Source organism: Leuresthes tenuis, unplaced genomic scaffold, assembly GCF_036924035.1.
Source record: "Leuresthes tenuis unplaced genomic scaffold, fLeuTen1.0.hap1 SCAF_19, whole genome shotgun sequence".
In the NCBI taxonomy this organism is placed as follows: domain Eukaryota; kingdom Metazoa; phylum Chordata; class Actinopteri; order Atheriniformes; family Atherinopsidae; genus Leuresthes; species Leuresthes tenuis.
Genome location: NW_027325373.1, coordinates 12,909,611 through 12,919,875, shown reverse-complemented (window position 1 = coordinate 12,919,875; position 10,265 = coordinate 12,909,611). Strand labels below are relative to the sequence as shown.

Below are 10,265 nucleotides of genomic sequence, written 5' to 3'. Positions count from 1 at the left end.
ATCTAAAGTTGTTAAAGGATAACCTCACTGGTTTAACATCTAATAATTCGGAACTATCAAGGCACTTTTCTGACACTGTTGGTCTCCCATTGTTGTTCTTTTGCTTCCACATGATGGTGCCAAACACTCAGGAAATAAGAGTAAAGACACGTGGCAAAAACATGGAATTGATCAACAGTTTTTTAATCAATTCAGAGATCTTGTCCAAATCAGATGCATACAACAGAGTCATTGGTGTACCTGTCAGCTGTCAGACATTGTCCAGCTTCCTAAAAAGGAGCTTTCAGAGAAGTCGTCATTGTAACAAGTACCACACAACACGGTTGTGATGCCGAGCACAAGTTATTATGCTGCAGGTGCACAAACTTTGCTGTAGGTGGAGAAGTGTGGCCATCTTTTCTGTCCATCCTGCTGGGCGCCGTTATGGAGGATTTTGACCAAACGCTTTTTCATCTCCGTAGACCGTCCGCACCGTCTGCTCTGCACAGCGAGGAAAACGTAAGATCTCTGTAGAGTCATGAAAATCAAACGGAAACTATTTTTAAGCAGTGAGGCTCACCTTTATACTTGCATCCTGCTGATGTCCCGTTCTCCACAGTGCGTCCACAGCAAGAAACTATCCAGTTAGCTGCTTGGCACAGGGCTGAAAGAAGACATCTATTACCTCTTTGTTGTAACAGACACTCTGCTCACTCCAAGCCCTTTCTGCTGAGATAATGTAGCAGGCAACCTGATCCCATCCGTATCAGATTCAACACACTCTGTTTCACACACAATGCTTTTCTATTTTTCAAGTTTTCATCAACGAGAAAAACAGCTGCAACAATAAATGTCACCGGTTACCCTTCTTCTTAAAAGGTTTTGGCAACAGAATGACCTGTTTAAAGCATACTCACAAAGTTTTCGAACTTACTAGAGAAAAACAGTCACAGCATGGTTCCTAATTTTTCAAATTTCTTCTGTGGTTCAGTCTTGAAATGGGAGTCTGCTCAGTTGTTGCTTGCACACTGTCACAAGCAAGAAGACAGAAGTTTCTCCGTTTCACAGTCCTCTAACAGATCCTCACACTGGGCTCGCTGAACCAAGAGCTACCACACACACGCACACACAAAGAAGGATACTATTACTGACACACAAACTTTCCGAAACCTTTCAGAACAATGACAAAGGAAAAGATAATCACATGTTAATCATGTTTCACAAACATATGGAAATCTAAAAGAAAACTATAGTTTTGAACATTAGTAACTGTTATCTCCAGCATAAAGCAGTTATATTTGATTGATGCCATAGGTTTTCTACCTTTTTTTGTCACCATTATCATGGCTATTCCTAGATTCTTACACTAACCTCAACCTCAACTGGCCTTAATTCGACCTTCATCCAAGGCGGCAGTATTTTCTAAAATGTATACATTATTATGAAGGTTAGGTTTTTGTCCTCTAAAGGTAGGCAGGTCTCCACATTGCGACTAAACAGATGTGTTTCCTTGCAGCAGAGTAAAGCAAGTCCATTGTCTGTGCTCTTTAGACCTTTAAATCATTAATGGGCTCCAGATTGGTCAAAACTCAGCTGCCAGACTTCCAACAGCAACCAAGAAAAGAGAGCATGGTACTCCCCTTTTAGCCTCCTTGCATTGGCTCCCAGTATGTTTTAGAATATATTCTAAGGTCTTATTATTGGCTTTTAAAGCCCCTTTCTTCTTCTTACTCATCTGACCTTTTTGTAAGATATGAGCCTCTATATATAATGAGATCCTCTGGCAGAGGACTTTTACTTGTTCCAGAGACACATTTTAAGTCCAGAGGTGACAGAACATTTGCAGTCAAAGCCCCTGAACTCCGCAACGAGCAACCTGATGAGATTAGTATCAACAGAGTCAGTGACTTCTTTTAAATCTTTTCTTAAGATAAACTTCTATATGCTTTATACAAACTCATATATTGCTATATGAAGCACTTTGTGACATGTGTTTAGAAAATGCTAAATAAATAAAGATAATTATCATCTTTGTTGTTATCTTTTTTCTATCAAGCAATAGATCCATTTTCTCGGTTAGTTTGTTCTTTTCTTGTGTATTCTCCATTTGATAAAATATGACATTGACCTTTTTCTCTTTACTATGATTCAATTTTCATTTATTAAGATTAAGGTTGTCCATCTCTTATCTATTTTTCTTTTCACATATTCACTACTTTTGTTATCGTCATCTCCCTTGTACAGTATTGTATAAATGCTTTGTGCAATGCTTTATGGATGTAAATATCAACAAAGATACAAAACAAATAACATTATTAACTCTTGTGAGGTTCATCCTGGTGTGTTCTTTGAACGTATTGTTCTGAACTTTGTTTTGTAAGCAGGACTCAAAATGACAAAGAAGCTAAATGTAATTGTCAGCCAGATCCATTTTAATTTTGTGTCGAGGCTCTTATTTATTCAGTCACATGAAATCATTTTAATTCAAGGACGTATTTGTATCCCTTGCATATAGAAATAGAATAATCAGAATAAATACATCTGCACATTACAAAAGACTGCAATGATTAGATTTTTTTAAAAAGCACAATGAAAATTAAATACCTGAATACTATGTTTAGGGAAATAAGTGGGGGGACTATGCAAAAGATAAATAATACAAAGATAAATACAAGAATGAAAAATGGATCGACGAGACTCATCAGGACGACACAACAGACAATCATAAAGTCAGACAACAAAAAGTCTAAGAAGACATCAGAAATATAGACTAAACTGAATTGACAGTCAAATGTTTTGTCAGGTTATAATAAGTCTATACATGGAAACCTAGTGAAGAACGGTTCAAACTTACATAAACATGGACAAATAAGTTGTCAAATGTGCAGTGCATATGTGAACGTATTTTTTGGCACAAATGCCGCTGACCAACAACAGAAACGCTGGATTGATTAGGCTGGTCTTGCTGCAGCGATGACTCTGTCATCTGTTAGTCGGGTCTGGACGATTCACCGCTGTCGGAGGATTGTTGTCATTTTCCTGTGGCTAGCTTTTAGCGCTGGCTAGCCGTCAGATGTTTCTCTTCAACGTACTTTGATCCAGCAGGTAGGTGACAACTTGTGTCGACAGCTTTACATGAGACCAAGCTGAATTAGTCGTGAAACGGCTACATTGATTAATAAGCGTAATAGGTCGTTGTCAAATTCCAATGTCACGAGGTAAAAGTTGAAAACAAGCGTTTGCTAACAGCTAGCTGGTTGGGTTAACAAGTTAGCTAGTTTGACGCTAGCTTGATAGACAGCTGTTTGGTTTAGCGTTGAAATAAACTCGTATTTCTGATTAACTAGTGCCAAAACGTGCATATATATCAGGATGTTTAATGTGTCGTTTGTTAGTAAGGAGGCTAGACCGGTTTGCGTTGAGTGTAAACAGTAACTTTTTACGTTCAGCGACTAAACAAACGTCCATGTTGGGTCATCTTCGTACCATAGCTGGAGCGGCAAAGCAAAGACATTTTACATTCAAGATTTAGAAGACGGTGCCAAGTTTGTACAAAACTACTTGACATGAAATTGATTGTACGTTACACTGAATTTCATCTTGCATTGGAGCAGCGTCTGCTAAAATGGCTCCTTATTTCACAGCTAACCCATTAGCTTGAATACTTCCTAACATCTGTGTCCTAAGAGGAAAGTGAAAGCTAAGTAAGTCTTTATTGGGCTACCCATTGCAGCTTTGTGGCGTTTGTGTACTGTAATTTCCGTCAAACTCCAGCTCTAAGCTGTTCAGAGAATGCTGTTTCTTTTGTGCTTTAAGTGGAAATATAATCTCTAAATTTTTTTTGGCGTAATCTGAGATGACTGGACACACACACACATTTTTACGTAATCCAATACGACTCAACCTAGAGATGGAACCTCAGGTTATTTATAAGTGGTTTGAATAATCTTTACAGTCAGTTGAAAATAGCAAATGTATCGTCGGCTATTTAGAAATCCATTAACAGTCCCAACAGATGTGGCAAACATTTCAGATGCAGAAAATGTGAGGATTGTTTCTGTTCTTAGGCATTTGTTACAAAACCGGGCTGGAACGAAACAAAATATATGAAAGCACGATGTTGAACATTTTCAAATGTCAAGTCTCTGCAACTGGAGCAATGGGTGAAAGCTTTGTAAGGAAATATATATTAGGATTTTGATCTATGTTGGCATAAATACAGGGCTCGGAGAGTTGGGTTAACATTGCACGCCATGTTGCTTTAGTGAAGAGTTGAGTCGAGGTTATAGTGAATTTATCTGTAATTCTGCTGATTCAAACTGTACAGATTTCCTAGCAGTATCATCCAACTTACCCTACGTATATTTTGTTGTGCGATCCCAATACATACAAGTAGACACTTGGGACTATCTTGATCAACTTAGCGCCGTATTTGTCATGTGTTCGTCAGGATGTTAGGATGGATTGGGGTTCAGTTCTGCCGGACAGCTTGGTTTTGGAGATCTTCCTACGTCTGCCCCATGATGCCGTGCTGAACGCAGGTCTGACGTGTCGAAAGTGGCTGGCCGTCTCCAGAGATGAGTTCCTGTGGAGGGAGCTGTTCTACAGCTACTACCGCATACCGCGCTCCGTGCCTCGACACCCGTGTAAATATTCCAAATCATGTGTTTTCGCAGAGGAATTCCCCACCGGTTTTCTCCAGATGCATTCAACCAACGTGTGTTTAATTAACTCTGAATCTACCCGTGTGCAGCGGCCGTGTCGTGGTACAGGGAGTTCAAGCGTTTGTTTGACTGCATCCCCTGTGTGGAGGTCCAGACGCTGAGAGAGCACAGTGACCAGGTCCTCCACCTGGCTTTCTCTCACAGGGGTCACCGCTTCTCCTCCTGTTCCAAAGACTGCACAGTTAAGGTGAGGATCAAAGCATTTTTGGGCCTACTTTCGTCCTTTATCTTAATTTCTCTCAGCGTGTCAGCGTGACACTTTGCTGTGTTCGGTATTTGGTGAGTTGCTGTTCCACCCACGTTATGATAAAATCTTTTAGCAAAGATTAACTGCTTGGTCCGGTTGAATGTAACAAGAGCAGTTTTTTATCAAGTTACCTCCGCAAAATAAGTTATAACACGTAATTAAAAAAAAGCAGCAGCCTGTGGAATTTAATTTAGACGAGACACAACATGTGTCTTGTTTGTGCTGTAGTAGTAGTTTATTTATAGATCCTGAAAGTAGGATTTTCCTCTAGAGTCACATATCCAGCAGGACAGCCTTTTCGATGCATTTCGATAGAATCTGTTGAGTTTTTGTGTTTTCAGATAACTTTATGATATTATTTTCCCCGTATTGTCACATCATCAACTGTCACCATCCACTCAAAGTCATTTCTAAGCCTTTCCTTTCGCTTCTGTGCAGCTGTGGGACACCGAGCGGTCAGATGGAAACATCTCGTTGGTGCACAGCTCCAGCATGCGGCAGTTTAACTGGGGCTACACCCAGTTCTCCCAGTTCAACGCAGACGACAGCCTGCTGCTTGTGTCTGGCGTTTACCTGGGCCCACACCACTCGTCGTCTGGGGAAATCGCCGTCATTAGTCTTGGTAGGAGCGAGGAGAAAAAAAAGGGTCATTTCCTGTTTTTGTTTCATGAAGATTATTATTAGGTTTGGTGTTAATTGTATTTGTTTGTTTGTTTTCTTCAACACCACCGTGTCATCTTTATGTGATGTTTTGTAGTAAGCTGAGCTTTTTGTGAAACCTAAGCTGCTGTGCACAAACAGGACCGATGGACAGAATGAATATATATACAGTTACTGTGGATTATGTTGCAGAATTACCATCTAATTGACCATACTGTGCTTACTGCCATTGTGCTTCATCACTCTGAGTGTTTTGTGCCGCTCAAACTGTCCAATTGCAAGAATCTGTGTTGCTTTATGTGTACATTTCCTGAGCTCTTTCTGTCCCCTTTTCATTCACCAACACAGAAAATTACACGCTGATGTCACGAGTGAGGAACAAGCCGTACGATGTGTTCGGCTGCTGGCTGAATGAGACCCACCTGATCTCCGGGAACCTGCACTGGATTGGAAACATGACCTCCTGCTCGGTGCTCTGGCTCAACAAAGCCTCCCAGGTGAGACGGAGCTCAGCTGAAAGACATCAGTCGAAATGCGTAATTTCCACTTGTTGATTTGCAGCACCCACACGAAGAGTCCCGGTACAGTCCCTGTATCAAGGACTTTAATGCAAACTGTTTGGGTGACTACAGAGTTCTGTGAACACTTAAAGCTTCTCAGACATGTCAGATCATTTGTTTTCTTTGCTAAGTGTTCAGTTAGATTCGGCAGCTCGTGGGTTTGATTGAAGGGAGAACAACCTCCACAACTCTGTCATCCTCATCGTTTCCCCCTTTTTCACTCCAGGATATCGAATCGGAGAACATCAACGTGGTCAAGCGCCTTTTCAGAATCCAAAACATCAACGCCAGCACCATTCGCACAGTGATGGTGGCCCACTGTCGTCGCCACGACAACCCTGACTTACTATTGGACTACGAGGCTCAGTCTCAGGCTCGGAGACAGAAAGGGGCACACCAGCACCAACCTCTTCTCTTCGACCTGGGAACCTCTGGCAGCGAAGAAGAGATGGAGCTAGAGGAGGAGGAGGAGGAGTTTCAGAGGGAAGGACAGAGTCACAGCCTCTCCTCTGCCCGCCACTCTCATCCCACCATTTCAAGCCTGGACCACGTTAATCACGTCAGCTGCTTGTTAAACTCTGGTTTTTGGTTCGATATTTTGAAGACTTCTGTCATTTTTCATCACGTGTTTTTGTGTTCGTTCGTCTTGCATCCATTTAGAGTCGTAAAAATGTGGGGAGCAGGGAGCTGAAGATTGAGACCCACGTGGCTCAGATAATGGGCAGAGCTCACACAAAGGCCCCTGAGCCCACCCTCATTGAGCCCTCCGAGTCTGGGGAGGAAGAGGATAAAACCTATTTGCTCTTCACCACCGGAAGCCTTACGTACTCACCGCACCAGATAGGTAAGATGTTTCAACAGCTTGATATTTAAACGTATGATAACATGTCAGAGAGATGAGACACAATACTGCCACACTCTTCCTCCTATGGGGCTGTTCCTCTTCTATTCTAGGCATTAAACGAATCAAGCCTGAGCAGATGACCACCTCTGGTCCGGTACTTGGGGAGGAGCGGAGCTCAGATGAGTTCTTTGATTCCCTGGACCATGTTATAGATATCCATGGGCATATCATTGGTATGGGCCTTTCTCCAGATCACAGGTAAATGCATCAAGATATAAGCCATAAATATTGCGTATCTTTGAAGTGTTTATGTATTTTTTCGACTGTCCTTTCCTAGGTGGTCCAGGGGGAAACTGCTTTTGTGCTTGATCACATTAATGCTCTGTTTTGTGTTTAAATGGCAGCAAATCACTTCAAAAATGTAATAAATAGCTGCCGGTACAGCAGTCTGATAAAACCCGCTCACCCGTTTTGGTTGAGAATTTAATTTCATCCCCACTAAAACGGTTGCATGGCGGCATAAACTAACCTCGATTCTGCTGCTGGACCAACTTGGCAGATTGTTTATGACATCGGGCTCAAACTTCTCTCCTCTCCCATCATTGTTCAGATACCTGTACGTGAACAGCCGGGCCTGGCCAGCAGGATGCATTATCTCAGACCCCATGTCTCCACCTCCCATCGCAGAGGAGATAGACCTGCACGTCATCGACCTGAAGAATTTGAGGGAGGAGAGAAGAAGTCTGCGTGCTCACCGGGCCTTCACCCCCAACGACGAGTGCTTCTTTATTTTCCTCGACGTCAGCAGAGACTTTGTTGCCAGGTGAGTCGCCCGTCACCATGAATTTGCCTGCTTTGTGCCATTACTGCCGGTATTTTGACAGGGATACTGCCGTGGAAGTTCATCCATTAGGTACCACTGTTTGTACAAATGGCCCACCGTATATATAAAGCATTTAGAAGTAACAGTGTTGTACGTGAACGGTCACATAAGGTTAAGACAGACTGTATGAATGAATAGTCGTGTCATTGAGAGATTTTTAGGGCTCAGTGTGTTGACGATGACAAATCGTACATTTCAGAAGATTTCTCACCACAAACCTTTTCAATATGGAGATGCTCCTCTTAGAATATGTAGGTAACATGAAACATCAAAGTTGATGGAGCTACGGAGGATTTTATAGATGTAAATGGATGTAGTTCCTCTTTTCTCTTGGCCTGATCTAACAGTGACGGACCGTAGTCGGTCGAGCCGATTCGTCAGTTGTGAGAATTATTCTTTAAAGACTCTCTTGTTCATCGATTTTTCTGTGACGGACTTCTCCCTGTAGTGGAGCAGAGGACAAGCATGGCTACATCTGGGACCGTCACTACAACATCTGTCTGGCGCGTCTGGCCCACGATGACGTGGTCAACTCGGTGGCGTTCAGCCCCGCGGATCAAGAGCTGCTGCTGTCAGCCAGCGATGACTCTACCATTAAGGTGTGGCGCTCGCCTCGCATGGTCCGCCTGGCGCAAGCCACCCCCCGGCCGCTGAGGCACCGCAGCCTCCTGCCGTCCTGGCTGAGCCGCAACAAGACCTCCACATCTGCTGGAAGCGTGAACGGAAAACCTTGAATCGGGTTGGAAAATGCTTTCGGACGGGAGGGAGCAGGGTGAGAAGAGGGCTTCATCTTTTTCCACTGTGGTATGACTAAATATACACTCCATGTATATGTGCAGTGTGGTTACAGTTAGCGGTTCATGGTGCGGCCCGAAGTAGTGGTCGGGTGTCTTCAGCTGGCAGGAGACGAGAGGTTGTCTCAGGGTTATACACAAGGGGGCGATGTCAACAAAGAGAAGTCACCACAGACTCACTGTGCTGAGCCAGGATAAGTTGCCACAGATTGTTATTTTAGAGACGACACCTAAATGCACGAGACGGATTCCCTAAATTGTTCCCAAAGGTTGTTGTCCTTTTTTTTTTTCTTCTTTTCTTTTAAATTCAACGGGCCAGACTCTGAACTCTCGGACCTGAGATGTAAGAGTACTGCAGAGATGGCGCTCTGATCATGGCTGTCATGGTTGTTTTTTTCTTGTTTTTTTTGCCCCTGTTGACAGAAATATGTAACTGGTGTCTTTGATTCTAAAATCTTCATTAAAAACCCTGTTTTGAGAGAATTATAGAAACAGTTTGAAAACAAAAGGGAAGAAAGATTTTGAGCTGTATTTAATGTAGTCTTTGGTTTTATCGACGTCGTATCCCATTGTTTTTCGGACCACAGAAAGGATCCATCGTTAATGTATTAGGAGTAGAATCGCTGATATGAAAGGTTGTTCTTTTTGGGGGGGGGGCGGGGGGGGGGGGGGGGGGGGGGGAAGACAGTTTGAAGCATGACTGTGAACAAAACAAATTATGTTTCTCGTTTAGCTGAGCGTGACACAGCCTTTAATGTGGAAATGCATTTAAAGCCTCTTATTTAAGCAGCTCAAAGCTGCACCCTGAAAACTTAAAAAGAGGAATTTCAGAAAAAGTTTGACTTTTGTGGATTGAAAAGGTGTTTAAACTTCCTTGTACTTGCACAGAAATTTTCCCTTAAACTCTGAAATCCTGACACAGTGAGGGCTACCTGGATATTTGGGCCACGTGGAGCCATCTCTGGTCCTTTTTGTTCACTTCTATCAGCCCCACCATCCCCAACAGTTTGTTCTCTTAAACAATGTTTACCCGATGGTCAAATGCATTATTTATGAACCTTAAATGGACGGTCGATGTATATTGTTGAAGATATAATCATTACTTTAACGTGGCACTCTTCTGATGATTAAACTCACCAAAGTTTGATTTAATAACTGATACCTGCGGTGTTTTGGCTGTTTAAGCCGCCGTTCTGTGTGAAGACGGCGTTACACGCCGTTGTCACCAAATCGCGCACCAAGGTGTAAGTGGATCGAGCAATAAGAATAAAGAGAAATCAAGAAATATTTGGTAGACATTTCAAGTTTGCAAAAGGTCATCCAGCGCTTTCATTTAGATGAGTCTGATTAGTCTGATTCTCGGCTAAAAGAACAGTGAGCAGCACCTGGAAGATTCAAGTGCTCTTATAAAGCTGGGCTGAAGGCACCAATTCATGGTGGAATACAGCCGTGAAAACCTTGTCTTGAAATGTTGTGCGTACGTTTATTTACATCACACTTAATGTCCGTTTTCTGTCAACACTTGAGTGCTACTGAAAAAAAAACAAGAATGAAAACAGGAACAATGTTAATAA

General features: G+C 42.5%; 1 protein-coding gene and 1 long non-coding RNA gene across 2 annotated transcripts; one reads left to right on the top strand and one right to left on the bottom strand.

The window, feature by feature from the left end:
* Positions 1-252: 252 nt before the first annotated feature.
* Positions 253-1,006, bottom strand: LOC140276694 (uncharacterized). Its single transcript, XR_011909048.1, has 3 exons — positions 914-1,006; positions 560-643; positions 253-480 (listed from the first exon to the last, which is right to left on the bottom strand). It is a non-coding gene; the product is annotated as an uncharacterized lncRNA (long non-coding RNA).
* Positions 1,007-2,984: 1,978 nt separating this feature from the next.
* Positions 2,985-9,348, top strand: fbxw5 (F-box and WD repeat domain containing 5). Its single transcript, XM_072372343.1, has 10 exons — positions 2,985-3,084; positions 4,430-4,625; positions 4,733-4,890; positions 5,389-5,572; positions 5,959-6,107; positions 6,397-6,729; positions 6,831-7,014; positions 7,125-7,272; positions 7,625-7,837; positions 8,346-9,348. Exons 2-10 carry the CDS (start codon positions 4,439-4,441, stop codon positions 8,629-8,631), a joined length of 1,842 nt encoding a protein of 613 aa, XP_072228444.1. The 5' UTR covers positions 2,985-3,084; positions 4,430-4,438; the 3' UTR covers positions 8,632-9,348.
* Positions 9,349-10,265: the final 917 nt, after the last annotated feature.